This window comes from Syzygium oleosum, unplaced genomic scaffold (assembly GCF_021117445.2).
Source record: "Syzygium oleosum isolate NSW1041296 unplaced genomic scaffold, Sole_v2.1 Sole_v2.42, whole genome shotgun sequence".
In the NCBI taxonomy this organism is placed as follows: Eukaryota; Viridiplantae; Streptophyta; class Magnoliopsida; order Myrtales; family Myrtaceae; genus Syzygium; species Syzygium oleosum.
Genome location: NW_026607526.1, coordinates 1,826,182 through 1,839,750, shown reverse-complemented (window position 1 = coordinate 1,839,750; position 13,569 = coordinate 1,826,182). Strand labels below are relative to the sequence as shown.

Sequence of the window (13,569 nt, the reverse complement as noted above, 5' to 3'; positions counted from 1 at the left end):
CAATGGCGGCCATGCTCGACTACTCGGATCCTGCACCCAAATCACCGACACCCGAGCCTAGTCAATCAAGATTGGGCACCGGTCCCTAGCGCCCGTGCTCAAGTTCCAAACGATTGGACTCGAGAAACCCGACTCCTCCAATTGGAACCTCGGCAGGTGGCTCGAGTCCCCCGTGGTCGGGGCCTAGTCTTTGACCGAGGCGGGGTCCTCAACACCCAGATTCCGGACCCTAACGGCTAGCCCTAGGTCCCTCAAGGCTTGATCCAAGACCTCAGCGACCCATGCCCGAGTTTTCAACCATCGTGCCTAAGTATCCAGGACCTCGATGGCCGAACCCAGGTCTAATAAAATGAGATGAGCCTTAACTTTATCAATTCAAAATCAAGGTATTCAATTACTTCAAAAGTTTAGTTAATGAATGACGCTATTTGTATTTTCTACCAAATTACTAGATCCTCGCCGGTAGACTGCGATAAACATATACACGCATCGTGAATAGTGCATGCCTCTTTAGGAAAACAAAATTTTCCGTTCCAAACAACGAAGAATAATTCCCAATTCATTTTCAAATTTCGATCAAACACCGAAAAATATTGCTATTTCCTTAAAAAATGACTTTTTCAAAAAAAAATTTCAGAAGTGTCAAAATTCCCGCACAGTAAACAGAGCATATAATTAAAAACTAAAATTAAAGAATACCAAGAAGCTCGATATAATGTACATAGCTGTTGTTAGCTTCGAGATAAGTAACAAGTCCAAATAATCCCAGAAATCAATACACAAGATCACGGCCATGCTCCACTAAGATTCTGTGGGATGAGTCGTCCTCTGTGATGAAGAGTAGTAATGAGATTCAAGCTCTTTGAGACTGGCAGCTGCCTCCTCTGCAATTCTAGACAATGTTCGATCCGATTTTTCAGCTTGTTGGTTGAACTCAACGATTCTCTGTTCGACATGGTCATTCAGAGATGCGAATCCCGAAAATATGGCAGTCTGCTTCAGCTCCGATACCAATTTCAGCAGCGAATCAGCTGCTTGAACCTGTTTTTGGTACATGCATCAGATGGAGGAGGAGACGAATACATTAGCACAGAGAAGCTGCTTCTTTGATAAGCTTCAGAAAGTAAAGAAGATCAATCCAGGGTTAACATTTCTGATGCGTTGCGAGTAGATGCTCCCACCGCTTAATAACATTCCTTGAAAAGTTTTTAGTCCTTAACCGCACACATCACCTATTCAAGTAACTAATCTCAAGGTTATGCCACTTATTTTCCCTCAAGTTCATTTAAACTATAGAAAGATGCTGTCGCCACTTCATCATATTCCTTGAAAAGTTAATAATCCTAAGCCACCTGCATCGCCGATTCGAGTAACTAATTTTGGAGTGACCACTTGTGTTCCCTCAAGTTCATTTAAACTATACAGAAAATCCAGATTGTGAGGGTTGTTTCGCATTATGGTTATTGCTTATTGCTAATACATGTGTGGCGAATGCAATCTCTGAGATAATGAAATGCCTATTATCATGAAAGAGAAATTCTACATCCATTTTCTAGAAGTCTCACAGCTCTGCAATTGTGAGTCTCTCATGGATTCAGCAGAGATATACTAAATTGACACGCAGCAAGAATATATATATGTGTGTGTGTGTGCGCGCGCGCGCGAACATGAACTGCTTTTTGGGTTAATGAGCACATTCAACTTCTTTTGTAGGTTACAATAACTAAATGGCCAAACCTCACTTCAGATTGAAGTCCAAATCTTACCATTCTTGCTGCGCGCATCTCCATCATGAAAGCTTCTTGTGAGTTTCTGACCGGAGGGTCATTCACCTGCCGTAAGTGAGAATACTGAGTCAATATCATGATGGATGCTCTTCACATATCAAACCCTTCCCAGTTTGTAAATTTCAAATCTAAGATGAAAGTACAGAACAACTGTTCTTTTATTTTTTTATAAGAGTAATATCTATTCGTATGTTATGTGTAAAAAAAAAAATCTCTCGGAGTGTACATGCTACTTGAATCACTAGGGTGGGAAAGACAGACTTTACTTTTATCATCTATTTGATCTAAGCTCATATTTTCGAAAGCATCAATACCAGGAAGTAAGCATCCACATTTTGAATATTATCCATACTTTATCAGTTTGTATTCCCTCACCATGACATCTTGAAAATTTCTGATTAGGTCTCCATTCTTCACTATTAAAAGGTCCATCACAAAAACCTTCAAAGATCTCAAACAGATTTCTTTCCATTTGGAAAATAAAAACACTTTCACTCCATTGATGAAGAACGAGATCACGGAAACATTTACTCTTTCCCAATTTCCACAGCTTACAAGAGCTTAAGCAACCTTCCCTCCTATCTATCGATATAACCTCACGATACCTTAGTCCAGTATCAAGTCGATACATTTAAAGCAGATGTAGACCTCACACTACATGGTAGTCAATAAGTGACAAAGAGACAGTTTATTGATGTTCAATCTAACCTCACACAAGCGAAAAGGACAGATAATCTTAACCATTGTTATGATTAATACTGAGAAAGGGATAAAGATTTCCAGACTCGAAGGGGCAAGGAGGAAAGAATACACACTCTGGCGACTTTCACAAGCTGACTGAAATTGTCGACAATGTGGCCAATGTCGGTTTCAACTCTCTGTAAGAGCGCCCTCTGCTTCTGGACAGCTGCAGCTGCTGCAGCAGCCGTGGGCCCACTCCCACTACCTAGTCCTGCTCCTGCCCCCCCTCCTCTGTTCATTATCTACATATGCAAGTTAACACACACTTGATCTTCAGCCAGAAGGCAATACAGTTCTGTACATGTAAGTTTACAGACACTTTATCACTAATTTGCTAGTTTACGGTTATGAAAAGCAATATATTGCGACGGTGGACCAAGCTACGCCATATAGGTGTTTTCCTCAAGGGAAAAGAGAAAAGGATCGTGAGACATTTGCTACCCCATGTCAAATTGTTCTGTCAATTGTCCATCCAATTAATCTACCTAAAATAAGAAGCTGTCCAATCTAGAAACCAACAGAAATGCCAACATCAAGTCATGGGATTTACTGAAAAAACAAAAGGGCAAGAGAAAGCAAGATAGAGAACTTCAACCATGTCCATAAACTGAAAAAACTATATCAAATTCTTAAATAAAAGATATTGCAATGAAAATTACAACTAATAAACATCAAGTCACCGCAAACTAAAAGCAAATCTTGAACTCCCAAGATGAATACAAACACGAAAGCCACAGAAATTGAAGCTAAAGTCAGACAGCGAGCTGCCTCGGCAAAGCAATTACACGCAAGAAAATCAACATGTGATAAGAAAAGGCCAGAAAACCGATCGTCAGATTCGACGAAGATAGCAGAAACAGCAAACAAATCGAATCTCGCCTCGCCGTACACAGCTTTCGACAAGGAATTCAGCACTCACGACGCGAAAAGCCCCCCGGAGAAAACTCCCCACATGGTCTCGGAGAAATGCTCCCACAACCTACTTTTAGGGTTATTCTTGCCGCGCTGCATCTGAAGGAAAGCATCCTACACATCAAGTCCATTTTTCTTTTTCCTGATCTCAACACTCGCTCTCGCTCATCAGTTCGGGATACTATGAAAACGAACGTCGTCACGGTCCAATGCCCTCTTGCCCCCAAAAGCATCTCCACTACATTTGCGCTCCGCCATACCTTCTTCCACCAAACTTCTTCAGAATGAAGCGCCGAACAACTCCATGGCACACTCCAATTCCAACAGTCCCTGTCGATACGCCACTAAAAAACCCTAACAAAAATGAAGCTAGAAACCCAACAAAAAAAAACAAGCTCCGCTCCATTTCTCGACCGTGCGCGTCACTGGCAGTACGAGATTTCTCCTGGGGTTTTCGGCAATCGGAACCCCTAGATTGCGACATGCTGAGCTTGGTGTAGAGAGAGAGAACGGACCTGTTGGCGGCGGCGGCGGCGAGAGGTTCGTCGTTTAAGGGACCGGGGGCGAGCAGCGGAGGGCGACGGTGCGCAGGGAGACTGGACGGCTGCGATGCGAATAGTGAGCCAAATCGTGGAGGTCGTTCTAAAGGACTAATGTTTTATCAGGCAAGTAATCTAAAAAATAATGTACAAATTTTGCTTATCGAATAAATCTACTCGCTAAAGGTGAAAAACATTGACACGAACGGTCCGACCAACCAGACGCGCTACCAATGGCGCGCCTTGTTTCACGAAAAACTTTATGATAAAAAAAAATATTTTTCATGAAAATAATTTTCAAGAAAAGCGAATAGTTTTCATTTAGTTTTATGGTATTTAAATAAAATGACTTCCTTCTTTCCAAAATGGAAAGTCGTTTCACCCATCTAAATTCGTTGTTTTCGGTTCGTGGAAAACGTTTTTGGTAAATCATGTAATTTTCCATCATCCAAATACCGGAAAATCGAAAAACAGTCCTTTGAAGAAACGGACCGAGACATAAAAGTGAAAGGATAATGTTGAAAGATATTGCGAAAAACCCAAAGGAAAGATCAAACGAAAAATCAATAAGAGTCTCGGCGTGGTTGAGCATTCCTTCGTCTTCCTTTAGTTCTTGTATTCACAGTTTCTTGATCTTCCTCATCTTCTTGCACGATCGTACCTTCTATTAATATGGCAGGGGTCGAAACCAAGAGATGGGACTTTGGCCATGAGGTTTACTTCATGAATTTGCTAATCGCTTCGTCTAACGAGGTTGTTCGACCCTTTATCGTTGGACCAGCTTCGCGCGGTCCATTATATTTTTCAGAACTCCAAACGGGCGTATTATCGACAGGAATAAGAAATCAAACTTCATTCAAGAGACTCGCTCTCCAGGGTTTCATCCTTTCAAGTCAATCTTCAGCACAGAGGAGCGATTCTTCTTCATGTACTACTGTAATAGAACGGCACATGATAAAGTGAGATTACTCCGGCATGAGCTATAGATTGGTACAGTCGGTACATATAATTGATGCAGCTAAATGCAAGTGCCGGAGATCTTCTCGATGAATCGATCACAAATAACTGTATCTACTGCCGGAAAGGTTTGCTTATGTAGTTATTTCAACCGTGTAGAGCTTCCATGCACATGGTCGTCGCTCCGAGCAGAGCCAAAAGCCAAACTACAGTCACTCAGAAAATTTGAAGGAGTTTGCGCGGCCAAAGGCTGTCATGACAGGCAGTGTTCTTGGCAGCCAAAGGCTGTTGCTCGAAGAAAACACGAAAATATTTAAGGCATCTGCGCGGCCAACGGACGGTAATACTCAAGATGCTCCAATATTTCTCGTGACAAAGTAGAAATCCATACTTGAAATCCATATCAAACAACATATTCTAAAGGTACCTGAAAGCACTCTGCATCTCCTCTCTCCTGCAAGAAAAGTTCGATGTTTTTTTCTTCACTCTCTCTATATATAGTCTACATGTATTGTCCTCATTAGAGCAGAAGTTTAAGATGACAAGATGACCCTATGATGTATTCTAGTTCCAGATACATCTCGGAGGCTTCCTCAGGAAAATCAACCACGAGTCACCATTCTCAATAGCAAAGAAAAAAGAGAGAAAACGATCATCATAGAACAGAAGCATGTGAGTTCTTCTCCCTATCACATGGCCAAATATAGTATAATAAGCTTTTATGGTGGCGAATCCTTTTTGAAAAACACAAACGAATTATTGTGGCTTGTGGAAGTGCTAACATCATATGACCGTCGCATAATAAGCCGTCAAATAAGAGAGCTCGAGCACAGCGGAAAATGCAGCACATCAATGTTTGATGGAAAAACGCAGTGCCTGATCGAAGTTGCATGATACGGACTCGGGATCGGTGTATTGATCAGAACAGAAATCAGACAATGATTGCCCATTTGACGCTCGTTGCAACACCGACACACAGATAGGGGAAATGCGCTATTATTGCTACTTTTTAGTTACCGACACCGACATCGCTTGCTGCAGCTGCAACTCCCCTGTCAATCTTTCAAGCCTCTGCCCAAAAGGAAGGAGCAGTATGCGACTGCACGCGTCCACGCTCAAGTCCCATCGGCTTATCTTCTCAACATGCACCCACCGGGCTTCAAGGCTACAAATCTCCCATTCAAACAAAAGAGCCAGCCATCTCTCCTCCTCCACCAAGTATCATTCTGATATTGAGTATCCATCCCAGCCCACCCGGTGTACTGCTAGTAAATCTGTCCCAAACTTCTTCTGAATGACAAAAACGAGTGAACAATAAAGAAATTAAAATGCCAAAAATGTTTCATGATTTCATGCACAAAGCACTGGCAAATTGAATTATCTAATAACAATCTTTTTTTTGTTAGTTTTATGTTAGTTCTGTGATCCAGTTACCGTTTATGCGTTTTCACTAAAAGAATAAAAAAAATAAAAGAATCGAGAAATTAGAATCAAAAGCTAGCAAAAGATTTCAAAGCACAAACTTGCCTGTCCAAGCCCACAAGGTCGGGCCTTCCAACAGAGAAGTTCCATGCCCACGAGGTGGAGTGCACACTGCACAGAAATTTGACCGCAGGCAGTGTCTTAGCCAAAAGAGAAAACGACCGACTGGTGCATCATGGAGTTGTACATATGTTCAAGTCGAGGAAAGCAAAAAGTAGCAAAATTTACCTTTCAGAAAAGCCTCCAACTTTTTATCGAAGATAGAAGATAGACCGAATATCAGTTGTGCAGCAAGATCTTCACTCATAAGTCGGTATCATTCTTGAAGGGATTTCCACAATATTCTGACCAGAGGTGCGAGCAACATAACTGCCGGCTATTGTTCTCCGCAGAAATTGTACATATCGATTTCAAATGTATAATTTGTTGGATCTGAAAATTCGGTCAATGAAGGGCAGTTGGATAAAGTGAGCATTCTAAGACGAGGCAAATTTTCCAGCCCATCAATTGTTTGAACATTGCAGTGGGATATTTTCAGAAGTTCCAATAGCCTCAAATCTTCAAGATTGATAATCTCTGCCAAGCGACAGCATTCGAGTTCTAATTCAGACAGACCTCTCACTGCAGAAAATTGTGAAACTTGAATGATGCAGTGCTGAAGGCACAATACCGATAAGCTAGAGGGTAGCTCTCGGAGGTCAAGCAAGTTTGGGTAGTGCAAAACGAGTTTTCTAAGTTGAAGTTCACTAAAATCTTCAGGTAGCGTGGTAATCTTTGAGAGGCACAACTCCAAGGTTTCTAGATTCGCTAGTCTAGTTAACCATCCAATTTGTGGTGGCTCAGAGGAAGAATTCTGCATTGGATCACTACGATCACCCAAGTACAGCTCCTTCAAGTTTCTCAAGTAAGAAATGTCTGGCACCGTCCTCATTTTTTTGGATCCCCAGCGAAGAATGCTTAAACTAGATGGAAGTCTTCGCAAAGCCCGAAGTTGGTCACATTCACTTAAATCTAGTTGTTGGAGATGAGAGAGCAATGAAAGGGTTTCTTCGTCACAAAACCTGCCATCACTCCAGGGTAGGCCAGAAATCTTGGTACACGATAATCTCAAGATTTTCAATGAGGATAATTCACTGATATCACAGTAAATCTGCCCCTTCAGATTCCTGCATTGTGAAAGATCTATCTCTTCCAGCCTTTCTAGATTTTTTATATCTTGGGGGAATTCTCTTAAGTGAGTATTCTCCATCTTCAGCACTTTCAAATTTTTCAAATGCTTGACAGACCTAGGTAATCTAGCAATCTTGGTGCTTGATAGATCCATGACTTCCAGTAACTTAAGATTCCCAATGGAATGAGGAAGCTGAGGTAAATTCGGACAATTTCCTAGAAGCAGGCTCCGAAGTTTCTTTAAGGATCCAATAGAATCTGGGATGCTATCAATAGCAGCACCATCCAGTCGAAGATGCAAAAGAGATTCCAAGTGACCAATAGAGTCTGATATATGAGCCAAGTTTTTACATTGGCAAGCGCTCAGAGTCTTAAGTTTCTTCATGGAGGCTGGTTCGAAATCAATCTCACTAATGGCAGTTCCATCAATCGAAGTTCTTCCAAAGCTTTCATATCACACGCTCGCGGCAAGTCTCGACGATCTGCGTAACTTAAGATTTAAGGAGACTAAGTTCTTTAGATTACCTACCAACCGACCAATTCCGGATAACACGGAACAACGTTCCAGGACTAATCTCTCTACATACATCGATGTATGGAAGTCTGGAAAAGCATTCAGGTTACGACAGCTACTTAGGTTCAAAACTTTCAATTCCTTTGCCTTCTGCAAGAAAAGAGGATAGAAAAGGCTCAGTTGGTGCTAGCTATTCTAATAATCCCAGAATACATAAGCAAATATACACTTTACCTTCAGGATTTGTCCCCATACTTGTGAATCTCCAAGTGACCAAACTGCGAGATAGATCAAGAATGACAAGGTTCTCCATATGGAAAATAAGTAGTTCAGAGATGTGGCTGCACCCTTGCCAATCAAGCCACCTTAAATTTGAAAGAACATTCTGAGAACTCTCTCCAACATTGGCCTTGTCCAGTCTCAAAAACCTCAAGCTCCGTAGATGGCCAAATCCTTCACATCTAAAACATTCACTTTGGCCCTCATCAAATGTGAGACCAAGGGCTTCCACCTTTCTAGCACTCTGCAAATCGAGGGAACTGAATAAATACAAAGGGAAATGAAATATAGCCATTCACACTTCATTTTGGGAAAGAAAAATTAAGAAAAGGCAGTGTGTTTAAAGATTGTCGACTGTATTTAAACTAAAAAATCTTATGCTTGAAAAGTTTACCTCCTCTCCATTGAGCGTGGAAAGTGCATCAATGTGATTCCATAACCTACTGCGCTTTTGAGGATCATCGGGATTTTCCCTCCTAACAATTTCCCTGCCAAATTCTCTTAGTTGATTGTGCATCCATAGTTCATTGTTTTCTCCTATTTTGACCAAACCCATGTCACGGAGAAATTTGATTCCTCTTGAAGGATAATACTCACATGCACGCCACATGTATGAGGGAATTCTCTCATCCATTCCTATGAAAAAACATGCTATATCAAGAAATATCTTTCTCGTCTCTATATCTAAAGAGTTATAGCTTATCTCAATCGCTTCTTGGACTTTGTTTTCTGGCTTTATTCTTAGTCTATCCAATGTATCTTGCCATATTTGTATTTCCCCCTTATTCTTATGCAAGAATGATGCTGTTACTTCGATAGCCAAAGGAAGCCCTCCGGTTGTGTCAACAATGTCTTTGGACAGAGAATCATACTCATCCTCCTCTTCGTGAGGATACCCACCAAAAGCATGCTTGCGGAAAAGTTGAAGAGCTTCATGAGACCCCATTTCTCCAACCTCATACTTATCAGCCACTCCATCCCCATAATCATCAAGAACATCAATTCTTCCAACTGTCATGAGAATCCTACTCCCTGGGCCAAACCAACGTAGATCCCCAACTAAATGCTTGATTTGGTCAAAATCATGCACATCATCAAGGAGAATGAGAACTTTCATATTGCTAAATGAATTTGCTATGACTTTGGTACCTTCGTCACGAGTACTTAGCCTTTTAAGTTCTTGCTTTCGGAGGTCTGATATTAACTGTTCTTGCAGGCCCATGAGTCTATTGGATTGAACATTTTCTCGAATATTTGAAAGAAAACTACAACGTTGAAAGAGATGATGGATTTTGTTGTACACAACCTTTGCAACGGTAGTCTTGCCAATCCCTGGCATGCCCCATATTCCAAGAACACGTACATCTTTGTCACATAGTTCCGTCGCTCGCTCATTGGCACAGATGACACCAAACTTTCTCATAACCTCCTGTACGTGGGGTTCAATGCCCACTAAACCATCAGTCACATCTAAATCATTCTTCTTCAACAACTCTAGAATATACGAAACAACTATCTCTATGAGTGCACCTTGATGCCTGCCAAATGTGAATGATGAAAATGAGGAATCGTTGATGAGATTACAAAATAACTTACAACAGTCTATGAAAATTACGAAGGAGATAATCCAGTTAAACCGTACTAAATTGACCAACAAGGACAATGCAGTGGGCAACAAGAAGGGTATGGGAAGTACATTTACCTCGTTATCGAATCTAGTCCCATCCAATTTATGATTTCGAAAACATTGTGCTTGGCAAAATTCTCATAAAGCTAAAGCTAATAACATTAAAAGGACAGTAAAAAGTTGATTACCCATTGTTTGTATTCCGCAGATCATATCCCTACATCTCAGTAATCTCTCGGAGAGCCTGCTTCCATTTAGCAATGACCTCACGATCAATTTTACGGTTCTCATGCTTACGGAAGGACTCCCCAACACATCCACGTTGGTATTTTAAGTCGGTAGGGTTAACATCATAGAAAATGGGCACGATCAGGTGAGTGTCTGCTTTTTCGCATTCCATCATCTGTGCCAATTCCTTGAGACAACGCCGACTGGATGCATAATCCTTGGAGATAATAGGTATTGATATCTTGGATTGCTTTATGGATTGAACCAATGCATCATGGATCTTTTCTCCAGGACGAAGATCATTATTGTCTCTAAAGACAATGATCCCTGCATTTTTCAGGCTGGTGTAGAGGAAATCTGTAAATCCCTGACGAGTATCGGGACCTCTAAAACTCAAGAACACGTCATAATTGGCTCTTGATGATGAGGAGGAGGACGATGACGACGAAGAAGACGACGACGGTGGCAGTGGTGGTGAAGAGACCAAATCCTGTAAAATGAAAGAACCGAACTCTATCACAAGCAACCACTGCAGTTTAGATAATTCCCGCGCAGACTTGCAAAAGCAAAAAGTAGAGGCATAAGGCTGACTGGTTTGACTAGGATGTTCTAATCTGAGACAACAGAGTTGCTTTAGAAAAAAAAAAATCAAAAGAAGAAGAGTTGACCCCATTGGATCTAGGCTCATTGCTGATTTTCTGAAAAAGATATGAGATGCAGCTGATTTGAAGACCAAGTCAAGATCAAGAAACGTTCCAGTAAATCCTTCATTGCAGTCCAAAGGAAAGATGCAGGTCTAAGCATATACCAGCTAAATCAACAGTCCGTAAACAGACAAAACCCAAAAATACAAAAGAAAAGAAGAAGAAGAAGGAGAAGAAGAGGCGGAGCTAACCGGCTCTCTCCTCTTGCGAGCACCGGCGCTGGCAATAGCTGCAAGAGCAACCGTAGCAATAAAAATTACAGGCTGTGTGGGCGACCTGGAAGCGACGGCGATAAAGCAAAACGCGAGAGCCAACACAAACGATGTGGAGTCCATCACCTCCCTCTCTCGCTCACAGGTCTGGCCTGCTCTGCAGAAGCGATCGCAGGTTATTGCAGGATATCAGCCGCGTTGCCGAAAAGGAATCCTATTCTCCGTGTCCGCCCGCGTGCCACGCGCAATTTGGACCAGACCAAGCACGGCCGCCGGTCGTGTGGTCTTTGCTCACTTTTTTACGAAATATTTTAAATTCGAAGGTCGGGAAACTTTTTTTTTTTTTTAAAAGGTCTTGAAATTTTAACGACTCCTAATTAAAAAAAGCAGAAGTCAATTTTACTGACTGAATCCTCCAAATTCCTCGTAATTTCCCGTCATTTTCCTCGAACCCCACAAGGGGAAAAGGCGAAATGTCGAAACTGCCCCTCGGATCAGATGTTTATGTCGGTCTCGTGTACGTGTGTCGAATCGTCGTCCCCACATTCTTGCTAGCGTCTTTCCCGGGCAAGCGAGACTTGTGTAGTTATCCGCACTTTAGACGTGGCGTTTAGTAGTACTATTCTAGGGAAAATTTCAAATCAAAACTCAAAATTAAGTCATTTTCTCAAAAATGATCCAAAATTAACATAATGTCAAATAAGGGCCTGAAGTGCCCAATCAATCTCAAATAAGGATCCAAAGTGCCCAATTAGTCTCAAATAAGGACCTGAGTTCGCCGGCTAGTCAAATGCCCATTGGCCGACAAGCACGTGACCGTTCCGGCGATCTAAACAAGGGCAATTTCGTTTTTTATTTTTTAAATTTTTTTTGTTTCTTTCTTCCTTTTTCTTTTTTTTTTTCCTCTTTTCTCTCCGCCGGCCATAGCTGGGGCCAGCGGAGGTTTCTGTCCTCAGGCGGAGGGCTGCCCTCGCCAGCGTCGGGCGAGGGCCACCCTTACCTGGGCTGGGCGGGCGAGGGTCAACCTCACATGTAGGGGTGTCAACGGGTCGGGTCGGGTCAGGTTTTCATGATACCCGACCCAACCCGAAACAATGCATATGTTTGCTTGGCCCAACCCGAAACAAGACCCGAACATGATATAGCTGTGCGATCGGGTCGGGTCGTGTTCAGGTCGGGTTCGTGTTTTAGATTTTTGCTTGACTACCTACATCTTCTCTTAAGAAGGACACCCCAAAAACAGAACTTGGGTTGTCTTGTTCGCCTGAGAATTCACCATCTAAATGGCAGATAATCGTTTCTGAGAATTCCCCTCGGAAATTCCAGTATGCAAGATCTGCAGTCCCGATTGTATTAACAGTCTTGCATAGGCTTCAACAATGAGGGCATTATGCTTTGCCAATGACATTACAAGACCCATATGCGAGTTAGTTTGAGTAGGTTTCTCTTCCAAAGCAACAGTGACATTTTGACAGACTCTATTGACCATCTCGTCTGATGCAAACCGCCAATTATCAGAGTCCACAAGGGCTTTTAGACATAGGGCAGCACCAGAATATAAACTCTCCTGAGAACCCAAGAGAGATTCTGAAAGAGGCTTACACAAAGCATGAATTACGTGCCTTTTCTTGTTTTCTGGTGTGGTAGGGTCAATTCCATATTGTGCGATTGCTGGAACTACTTTTGAGCAGGCCCATGATCATGCACTCTTGCATCTACCCATGCCCAATAGAGAAAAAATGACAAACCAGTGATCTCAAGGGAAAATGTCTCTAATGTCCAGTCAAATAACTATTCAAACATTTCATTTGAATTCAATTGGATGTTTCAACATTGTCCTAAGATCTGAAATCAGCAAAGAATTAGTCAGACGATAGAAACTGCTACAGCAGTTAGGATTAGTCTGATCAGTACAATTTGTGAAGCATTCTGTATAGATCAGCTCAAGTAAATGAACAACTTCTTTAACACTAGCCGGATGCCAGCATTCTGTTGATAGTCGTAGTGATCCAAAGAGAAACCAAAGCAACTCCACCAAAAGTGGATCAAATCTACTCCAAAGCAAACCAAACCAAAGCAACTCCACCCAGCAGCTCCAATGCTATACAACCTGCAAGTAAGAAACGAAGAAGACAACAATTGCTAAATGCCTAATCTGAATATGAAAAAGTAAATTTGCAATAAGAATAAAAAAAATTGGTTTAGCAAGTACCAATTTCCAACTTCATCAATCATCAAGAGAAACCGATATCGAATTCGGCTCCATAATTGTAGTTGAACACTCTGCATTAACTTCACAATCAAAATGCGAACTTAAGTATCCATTGTAATATAGAAAAGAATAAATATTCCACAATTATGTTTTATGACCTGACTCAAAATTTTCTTGTTCTTCTAAGTCATCCTCAATTGAAAGT

The 13,569-nt window shown here is 41.7% G+C and overlaps 1 protein-coding gene and 1 pseudogene across 3 annotated transcripts; both read right to left on the bottom strand.

Annotated features, from left to right (window-relative positions):
- Nucleotides 1-665: 665 nt before the first annotated feature.
- LOC130134659 (mediator of RNA polymerase II transcription subunit 22b-like) lies at nucleotides 666-4,138 on the bottom strand. 3 transcript variants are annotated; one of them, XM_056306292.1, is made up of 4 exons: nucleotides 3,956-4,138; nucleotides 2,603-2,770; nucleotides 1,767-1,832; nucleotides 666-1,041 (listed from the first exon to the last, which is right to left on the bottom strand). In XM_056306292.1, exons 2-4 carry the CDS (start codon nucleotides 2,765-2,767, stop codon nucleotides 802-804), a joined length of 471 nt encoding a protein of 156 aa, XP_056162267.1. In that variant the 5' UTR covers nucleotides 2,768-2,770; nucleotides 3,956-4,138; the 3' UTR covers nucleotides 666-801. The 3 variants fall into 3 exon arrangements, with proteins under 3 accessions (XP_056162267.1, XP_056162266.1, XP_056162268.1); XM_056306291.1 differs by lacking the exon at nucleotides 3,956-4,138 and adding an exon at nucleotides 3,355-3,833; XM_056306293.1 differs by lacking the exon at nucleotides 3,956-4,138 and adding an exon at nucleotides 3,418-3,833.
- A 318-nt stretch (nucleotides 4,139-4,456) lies between these two features.
- LOC115662156 (disease resistance protein L6-like) lies at nucleotides 4,457-11,383 on the bottom strand (annotated as a pseudogene).
- Between the last annotated feature and the right edge of the window lie 2,186 nt (nucleotides 11,384-13,569).